The sequence below is a fragment of the Sapajus apella genome, unplaced genomic scaffold, assembly GCF_009761245.1.
Source record: "Sapajus apella isolate SASKATOON/1434 unplaced genomic scaffold, GSC_monkey_1.0 scaffold77, whole genome shotgun sequence".
In the NCBI taxonomy this organism is placed as follows: Eukaryota; Metazoa; Chordata; class Mammalia; order Primates; family Cebidae; genus Sapajus; species Sapajus apella.
In genome coordinates, this window is record NW_022437017.1 from 9,308,263 (window position 1) to 9,317,285 (window position 9,023).

The window sequence follows — 9,023 nt, forward strand, 5'->3', positions numbered from 1 at the left end:
TGAACGAGAGAGTGCGTGCATGCCCATGGGATGAATGAGTCAGTGAATGCATGTGTGGATGATGCATGAGAGCATGGGGATGAATGAATGAATATGAAGGAATGAATGCATGCATGTGGGACTGAGTGAATGAGTGGGTGCCTGACGCCTTGAAGGACAGAGGACGGTGAGGCCCTGTGAATCGCAGGGCATGGCCCCAGCCCCACCTGGCCCATCTGTGTCACCCTGCTGCTGTCCCAGGCCCCTTCCAGAAACCTCTGACATCTGAGGCCCCGGCACACGCCTGCTGGGGGCTGGTGGGAAGCCCTGCTGGAACGGTCACCCTGGACACCGGCCAGGCCCTCCCCGCCGTCGGGTGGCAGTCATGGGGTTAACCAGGAGCGCCTCTCTTTCACGCCAGGTTTGTGCTGGCCGTGGGCAGCGCCGTCTTTGATGCCATGTTCAACGGGGGAATGGCCACGACGTCCACGGAGATAGAGCTGCCTGATGTGGAACCTGCTGCCTTCCTCGCCCTGCTCAAGTAAGGCTTCCGGACGCTTCCTGCCGGGGCCCGAGCCCTGGGAGGGACCTCAGAGAACGCAGACCCTAGCTGACAGCTGCCCAGAGCCCTGGGTCACTGGGGAATTCTAGGACGTTCATGCACCATGAGGGGTTCCAGAGGTACCTGATTTAGTTGATTATTTTATTTTATTGACACGGAGTCTCACTCTGTTGCCCAGGCTGGAGTGCAGTGGCTCGATCTCAGCTCACTGCAACCTCCACCTCCCGGGTTCAAGTGATTCTCCTGCCTCAGCCTCCCGAGTAGCTGGGATTACAGATGTGCATCACCATGCCTGGCCCATTTTTGTATTTTTAGTAGAGACGGTGTTTCACCATGTTGGTCAGGCTGGTCTCGAACTCCCGACCTCCACCCGCCTCAGCCTCCAAAGTATTGGGATTACAGGCACGAACCACCGTGCCTGGCCCCGTCTCTACTAAAAGTAAAAAAAAAAAAAAATTAGCCAGGTGTGTTCGCACACACCTGTAGTCCCAGCTACTTGGGAGGCTGAGGGAGGAGGATCACTTGAGCCTGGCAGCTTGAGGCTGCAGTGAACCGTGATCACACCACTGCACTCCATTCTGGGTGATGGGGCGAGACCAGGTCTCTGTAACGTAAGTAACAAGTGTTGGTGAGGCCGTGGCGGGATAGGAGCTGGTCCCGGTGGGCTGTAACCGCCGTGGGAGGGAGTCTGGGAGTTCCTCAAAAGGCTCAGCACAGAATCTCCATGGGACTAGCAGTCCCTCTCCTGGCTCTAGATGCAAAGCACTAAAAATATCTCGAGGTGTGAGGGCTCACGCCTGTCATTCCAGCACTTCGGAAGACTAAAGGAGGGAGGATTGCTTGAGCCCAGCAGTTTAAGACCAGCCTGGGTAACATGGCTAAGCTGGCGTCCCCATGAGTATCCGCACCGTCACATTTCAGGGTTCCCTCCTGGGCAGTGTCGATGCGTGGGGTCTGATCGTTCTCCGGGGTGGGCCGTCCTGGGCACTGAGCAGCAGCGTCCCTGGCCCCCACCCACTCCATGTGAGGAGCTCCCTGAGTTATGACAACCGCAATTGTCCCCAGACATTGCCCAGTGTCCTCGGGGGGCCAGACTGTCCCACATATCCCACATACGAGATCCCTCCCGTGGGTTAGGGCTTCCACGAACCCCCAAGAGACTCTGCCTCCCATGATCCTCTGCGCTGCTGAGGTCCCAGGAGGCTGCACACATTGAAATCCACACCCTGAGTGGGGAGAGAGAGAAGAGGTGAGTCCCAGGAGCTGGGGTCCCCTGGTTTATGTGTCCGCACCATTGGGAGTTTATCCTGGTGTCTGGTGTGAGCAGGGAGCAGGCTTGATATTTTTCTGCACATAAGTCACTGGAGATCTTATCTCGGCCCTGTGGACACTGGGACTGGATCGTTCTCTGGGGTGGGCTGTCCTGGGCATTGCAGGGTGCTGAGCAGCATTCCTGGCCTGTACGCCCTCCGGGCCGTGAGCACCCCCAGTCCTGGCAGCCACAGACATCCCTGGACATCACCCAGTGTCCCCTTGGGGGGCAGGACCGCCCTGGGGGAAACCTCTGCCCTGTTACAATCAGAAAACTTGAGAAACACAGGCTAGCACAGAAGGCGCCCCTTGGACCCTCTGCAGAGCGCATGAGGAGAGCCACGGCTTCATCTGGGGAAGAGGCTGGGCGCTGTCGTTTTCAGCTTCCTCATTTCTGTCTCACTGACCGATTCAGCTCTCACCTCACTTCAACTCTTTTTTTTTTTTTTTGAGACAGAGCCTCGCCAGGCTGCGGTGCAGTGAGTGGCGTGATCTTGGCTCACTGCAGCCTCCACCTGCCAGGTTCAAGTGATTCTGCTGCCTCAGCCTCCCGAGTAGCTGGGATTATAGGTGCCCACCACCACGCCGGGCTAATTTTATATATATATATGATGATTTTTTTTGAGACAGAGTCTCGCGCTGTCACCAGGTGCCAGGGTGGAGTGCAGTGGCGTGATCTCAGCTCACTGCAACCTCCGCCTCCCAGGTTCAAGCAATTCTCCTGCCTCAGCCTCCCGAGTAGCTGGGACTACAGGCGCGCGCCACAAAAAAATTTTTGTATTTTTTTTTAGTAGAGACGGGGTTTCACCATGTTGGCCAGGATGGACTTGATCTCTTGACCTGTGATCCGCCCGCCTCGGCCTCCCAAAGTGCTGGGATTACAGGTGTGAGCCACTGCGCCCGGCCTAATTTTTATATTTTTAGTATTGACAGGGTTTCACCATGTTGGCCAGGCTGGTCTCATTCTTTTGACCTCGTGATCCACCCACCTCTGCCTCCCAAAGTGCTGGGATTACACGTGTGAGCCACCGTGCCCGGCCTGTCCTTCTATTTTTTTTTGTTTTTGAGAGAGTCTTGCTCTATCACCAGGCTGGAGTGCAGTGGCACGATTCTGACTCACTGCAACTTCAGTTTTCCAGTTTCAAGCAGTTGTCCGGCCTTAGCCTCCCGAGTAGCTCGGACTGCAAGCACGCACCACCACGCCCAGCTAATTTTTTTTGATTTTTTAGTACAGACGGGGTTTCACCATGTTGGCCAGGATGGTCTCGATCTCCTGACCTCGTGACCCGCCCGCCTCTGCTTCCCAAAGTGTTGGGATTACAGGCATGAGTCACTGCGCCTGGCCTGTGCTTCTGTTTTTGATCAGCCCCACTTCTGATCCGTATTCAGTATGGTGTGGACCACTCGGTAGCAGGTGGTAATGACGTCCACGATTATCCACGATCCTAGCTGGCATGTTGGGTTCTGTGATCCACCCAGAAGTGGTTGAGGTTTTTGGTGGGGCTTGAGGTGTGGCACCAAGAGTTTCTCATGGAAAAGGTATCCAAGGAGGAGACACCCAGCCCCCAGTGACTTTTCCTGGGGCATCCCGGGCAGGACAAGGCTGGCAGTGTAGACGCTTCCGGGTGTGTGCTGTAGACGGGTTCAGCCTCTTGCTCGTTTTCATGGGTGACCGCATTGCCAAGTCGTGTCCCATGGTCAGAGGTCAACCGACGGGCTAATACTGGAAGGTTCCTCGGGGTAGCTGACGTGGAGTGTTTGGACCCTGCCGGCTTGGGGACAGGCGGCTGGGGCCGATGGTCTGAGAGGTCCCCTGACGCTCTCCCCTGGGTCCGGTCATGGCGGTCGCATCCCATGGCCCCTGCGTTGTCACTGCAGGTTTCTCTACTCGGACGAGGTGCAGATCGGCCCGGAGACAGTGATGACCACGCTATACACCGCCAAAAAGTACGCGGTGCCGGCGCTCGAGGCCCACTGCGTGGAGTTTCTGAAGAAGAACCTGCGAGCAGACAACGCCTTCATGCTGCTCACCCAGGTGGGTGGGGCCGGGGGCGGGGCCGGGCACGAGGCGGGGCCAGGTCAGGCTGGGGCGGGGCCAAGCCAGGCCAGAGACGGGGGAGGGGTGGGGCCAGGGCTGGGGGCGGGGCCAGGCTGGGGACAGGCCTAGGCTAGAGGTGGGGCCTAGGGCGGGGCCAAGGCTGGGGGCGGGGCAGGGGCGGGGCCAGGAAGCAGCCAGATCCTGCGAGGTAGTAAAATGCTTTGGCTGGGTGCGGTGTCTCACGCCTGTAATCCCAGCACGTTGGGAGGGCAGATCACCCGAGGTCACAGAGTTCGAGACCAGCCTGGCTAACGTAGTGAAATCCTGTCTTTACTAAAAATACAAAATTTAGCCGGGCATGGTGGAGGGTGCCTGAATGCCCAGCTACTAGGGAGGCTGAAGCAAGAGAATTGCTTGAACCTGGAAGGCAGAGGTTGCGGTGAGCCGAGATCGTGCTGCTGCACTCCAGCCTGGGCAACAGAACAAGACTCCACAGCAAAAAAAAATAAATAAATAAAATAAACTGGGCCAGGCGTGGTGGCTCACGCTTGTAATCCCAGCGCTTTGGGAGGCCGAGGTGGGTGAATCATAAGGTCAGGGGTTGGAGACCAGCCTGGCCAACATGGTGAAACCTCGTCTCTACTAAAAGTACAAAAAGTAGCTGGGCATAGTGGCAGGCACCTGTAATTCCAGCTACTTGGGAGGCTGAGGCAGGAGAATCGCTCGAACCTAGGAGGTGGAGGTTGCAGTGAGCTGAGATTTCACCATTGTACTCCAGCCTGGGTGACTGAGACTCTGTCCTAAAAAAATGTTTTGGACTTTTCTGTGATACTTTTATTATTGGCATGGCACATAGGCTAATGTCCTGCCAATAATTTTTGGGGTCCTTTCCAACGGCTAACCCTGGAAAGGGCCCCAGCACTTGGGGAGGATCACTTGAGGCCAGGAGTTTTAGACCAGCCTGGGCAACATAGGGAGACCCTTTTTTTCTACAAAAAAATGTAAAAAACCTCAGACCGGACATGGTGGTTCATACTTGTAATCCCAGCACTTTGGGAGGCTGAGGCAGACAGATCATCAGACGTCAGGCATTCAAGACCAGCCTGGCCAACGTGGTGAAACCCTGTCTCCACTAAAAAAAAAAAAAAAAAAATCATACATTAGCCAGCACGGTGGTGAGTGCCTGTCATCCCAGCTACTTGGGGGACTGAAGCAGGGGGACTGCCTGAACCCCGGGGGTTGAGGCTTCAGTGAGCGGAGATCACGCCACTGCTTTCCAGCCTGGTGACAGAGTGAGATGCTGTCTCTAAAAAAAGGTAAAATAATTTTTTTTTTGAGACGGAGTTTCTCTTATTGCCCAGGCTGGAGTGCAATGGCACCATCTCGGCTCACTGCAACCTCCGCCTCCAGGGTTCAAGCGATTCTCCTGCCTCAGTTTCCTGAGTAGCTGGGATTACAGGCGCCTGCCACCACGTCCGGCTAAAAAAAAAGTAAAAATTTAAAAAAAAAAAAAAAAAAAAAAAGAATTTTCCTTCTCTGAGGAAGTGTCAGGTAGACAGAGTATGTATGGCCGGGAGTCTCAGGGGACCCCAGTTGGGCTCTGCAGTCTGGGGAGGTCATGCTGGCCAGGGATGCTGAGAGGAGGGCGTGGGGCCAGGACATGTGGTGGCCCGTGGGAGCCCTGAGCTCCTGGTCGGGGGTTGGGGGCACCCAGAGGGTACAGTGGTGCCGGTCCTTTCATGGGCTTTGGGGGTCCAGAACCCTGTAAAGGACCCGGAACCTTCTCCCTCTCCATCCCGGCAGGTCAGATGCAGGGGATCCCGGACCCCCAGAGGGAGGGGTTTCTTGTTGGGGTCATCTGTAGCCACCTTGGCATAGAGGCTCCCGCCTGACCTGAGAGGACACCGCAGCTCAATCCCCGGGGTCCATCTTGTGGCTCCCTCTGCCTCCCTGCCCCTAAGACCACCTCCAGCCCACTTGAGAGACGTCTTCAGGGTGAGGCCTGCAGAAAGGCCGGCCCAGGACCCTGTTGGCACAGGCCCTTACAGCACTTTCCATCAACGAAGCCTCAGTTTCCCTAGAGCACAGGTGACATCCAGCTTCCTCACCTGTCAGGAGTCGTCTTGTAGTCTGGGAGCTTTACTGGGTTGACCCCAGCCACCTTACCTCCTCCTGTCCTTCAGGGTCCCGGGCCTGCTGCTCCCCAAGAGCAGCGACAGTGTCCCTTTTGCCTAAAGCAGCAGGGACCTAGGTGTCTGTTTCTTCCTTCCTTGACCTCTGAGGGCCCGAGAGGGAACTCCCAGACTCTCCCCGCCCAGTCAGTGGTCACAGGAGGCCTGGGCCCACGGCAGGGCCAGCTTGGTGGCTGAGCCACGGGTGGCTCCTGGCCATGCTCAGGAAGGCGCGGCGATCAGGGCTGTGTTGGAGCCGGCTCCGCGTGGGGGATCTGCTGCGGCCTGGGTGCTGATGCCCCCCAACCCCCCACTCGATGTCTCCTGCCAGGCGAGATTGTTCGATGAGCCACAGCTGGCCAGCCTGTGCCTGGAGAACATAGACAAAAACACTGCGGACGCCATCACCGCGGAGGGCTTCACTGACATCGACCTGGGTAAGGGCCCAGGAGCCTGGGCGTGGGGATCCCAGCGGGGCCTTGGCGGGAGGTTCTGGGGATTGACAGTGGGAGCTTTTGGCCTGGGGGCCCCTGGGGGAGCTGCCCAGGTGAGCTGGGTCCTCACCACTTGCAGCAGGGCGGGAGCTGGGGCCTTGGCAGGAGGGCTTGGCAGGAAGGCCGCAGACCAGATGCTACCATCCCAGCTGGTGGTGACCATCTCGTCCTCTGATGGTCCATGGTTTTGACTTTGTTGCTGAACAGCTTTCGTCAAAGCTACTCAGCTCCGTCCTTGGGGCTTAAAAACCACCACAGCCTAGGAAACTGAAGGGGTGTGGTCGTGTGTCGATAAAGCTTTATTTACACATACAATTACAGGGCCGGGTTTGGGCCGTAGGCCGCAGTTGCCGGTGCAGCTGCAACTGCTGGTTCTTGTCAGTCTCCCTGCCTCCTGCAGGGTGGGCACGCGGGCGTCCTGTTCACACAGCCCCTTCCCCACCCCGCAGACACGCTGGTGGCCGTCCTGGAGCGCGACACTCTGGGCATCCGTGAAGTGCGGCTGTTCAACGCCGTTGTCCGCTGGTCCGAGGCCGAGTGTCAGCGGCAGCAGCTGCAGGTGACGCCCGAGAACCGGCGGAAGGTTCTGGGCAAGGCCTTGGGCCTCATCCGCTTTCCACTGATGACCATCGAGGAGTTCGCTGCAGGTAACTCAGGGGCCCACGGGCGGGCTTGGGAGAGCAGTGACACCTGGTGGCCCTGCTGGGAACACAGACGGGCTCCTTGGTGCCCAGGAGAGCAGCCTCCGAGTTCGCTGCAGAAAACCTGGCAGATGCCTGAGTATAGTGATGGGAAGAAACCTGACTTGTGCGGGCATCCACAGGGCCATCTGTTAGCCCCGGCCCGGCTATGTCCCCGCCGTGTGCACTGCCAGCGCCCTGCCTCCCTGTCTATCCAGCTGTGTTTTGGCGGCTTCTGCCCAGGAGGGAAGGGACTCCCCTGCTCGTGCCACCTGCCGGTTCAGGTGCCAGTGTCTGAGATGAGCCCATGAAGGCTCCGGCATGGCTAGGGCAGCTGTGGTGCACCCATGGGTGGACCTCGAGGTCCCCTGCTGCAGGGCCTGGGCTCCAGGGTGACAGGGGCAGCCCTAATGATGGCTCCTGCCCTCATGTGGCTGTTCCCTTCCTGGGGCCATCCAGCTCTGGAGGAAAACAGGCCTGGAAAGTTCCAGAAGGGGCTGGGAGACAGTCCTGTGGCCGATCCACTAACGGTCTGTTCTTTCCGAGGTCCACACGGCCTCTGCTGTCCCCTGGCTGAGGTCACCAGATTTATCAACAGGGTCTCCGTGGCCCAGGCTGGAGTGCAGCTCACTGCAGCCTCGACCTCCTGGGCTCAAGTGACCCTCCTGTGTCACCCCCTAGCAGGGACTACGGGCGCCACCACTGCAGGCTTATGTTTGTATTCTTGTAGGGAGAGCGTCTTGCCTGGGCTGGTCACGAACTGGGCTCCAGCTATCCTCCCACCTCACCCCGCTCAAGTGCTGGGATTACAGGCGTGAGCGACCACACCTGGCCAGATACATCCTTTTGAAAACTGCAGTTGTTGGCTGGGCGTGCTCACTCACACCTGGCGAGCTGGCCATCGCCCCTGGGGTGTGCGTGCTTTGGGAGGTGGGTGCTCAGGGCCCACTGTGGAGAGGAAGCCCTGGGCCACTTCTAGAAGCTGGGGCTGTGGCCTGGGAGGTGCAGGCCTGGTGCAGAGGTACAGTGCCCCTCCTGGCTGATGGCCCTTAGGAAACAGGTAGTGGGGACCCCCACACCCACCGTGCAGTGACAGGCATTTCCTGCAGCAGGGCCAGACCCGAGACTTCGCCCCTGAGTGAGCGTATCTGTCAGCCTCTGGTCTGTGCCCTGGGACCCCTCCCCGAAAGCCCAGGAGGACTCAGCGGGGCCACAACTGGTGGCAGTTTCCCCAGGGGGGCTGCCTGGGTCTCTGCACCTTGGAAGTCGGACACGGACATCTTAGGGGGAAGGATCGTGTCCTCCTGCGCATTTGGGGTCTGGGGCGCAGCCCAGCCCTCCCCCCGACACCGTCCCTGTGCCACAGGCCCTGCACAGTCAGGCATTTTGGTGGACCGCGAGGTGGTCAGCCTTTTCCTGCACTTCACCGTCAACCCTAAGCCGCGAGTGGAGTTCATCGACCGGCCGCGCTGCTGCCTGCGCGGGAAGGAGTGCAGCATCAACCGTTTCCAGCAGGTGGAGAGCCGCTGGGGCTACAGCGGGACCAGCGACCGCATCAGGTGGGGCTCAGGGTCCAGTGTGGGGGGACTCGGGGACGACAGGGCTGGCATTGAGGGGGAGGCTGGGCCTGGGGTGGAAGGACTCAGGGATGATGGAGCTTGGCATTGCGGGGGAGGCTGGGCATGGGGTGGGAGGACTCAGGGATGATGGGGGCCTGGCCTGGGAGGGAGGCTGGGCATGGGAGGACTCAGGGATAATGGGGGCCTGGCACTGCGGGGGAGGCTGGGC

The 9,023-nt window shown here is 58.8% G+C and overlaps 1 protein-coding gene and 1 long non-coding RNA gene across 2 annotated transcripts in view; one reads left to right on the forward strand and one right to left on the reverse strand.

Annotated features, from left to right (window-relative positions):
• The first annotated feature begins 360 nt into the window (after nt 1-360).
• Nucleotides 361-9,023, forward strand: part of BTBD2 (BTB domain containing 2) — a 10,474-nt gene continuing 1,811 nt past the window's right edge. The window contains exons 1-5 of the mRNA XM_032252374.1: nt 361-520; nt 3,731-3,887; nt 6,393-6,498; nt 7,005-7,202; nt 8,602-8,794. Coding sequence (XP_032108265.1) covers nt 438-520; nt 3,731-3,887; nt 6,393-6,498; nt 7,005-7,202; nt 8,602-8,794 — 737 coding nt within the window. The 5' untranslated portion in view covers nt 361-437. The remainder of the gene's footprint in view (nt 521-3,730; nt 3,888-6,392; nt 6,499-7,004; nt 7,203-8,601; nt 8,795-9,023) is intronic.
• LOC116532827 lies at nt 6,832-7,969 on the reverse strand. The gene is made up of 2 exons (XR_004260967.1): nt 7,508-7,969; nt 6,832-7,320 (listed from the first exon to the last, which is right to left on the reverse strand). It is a non-coding gene; the product is annotated as an uncharacterized LOC116532827 (long non-coding RNA).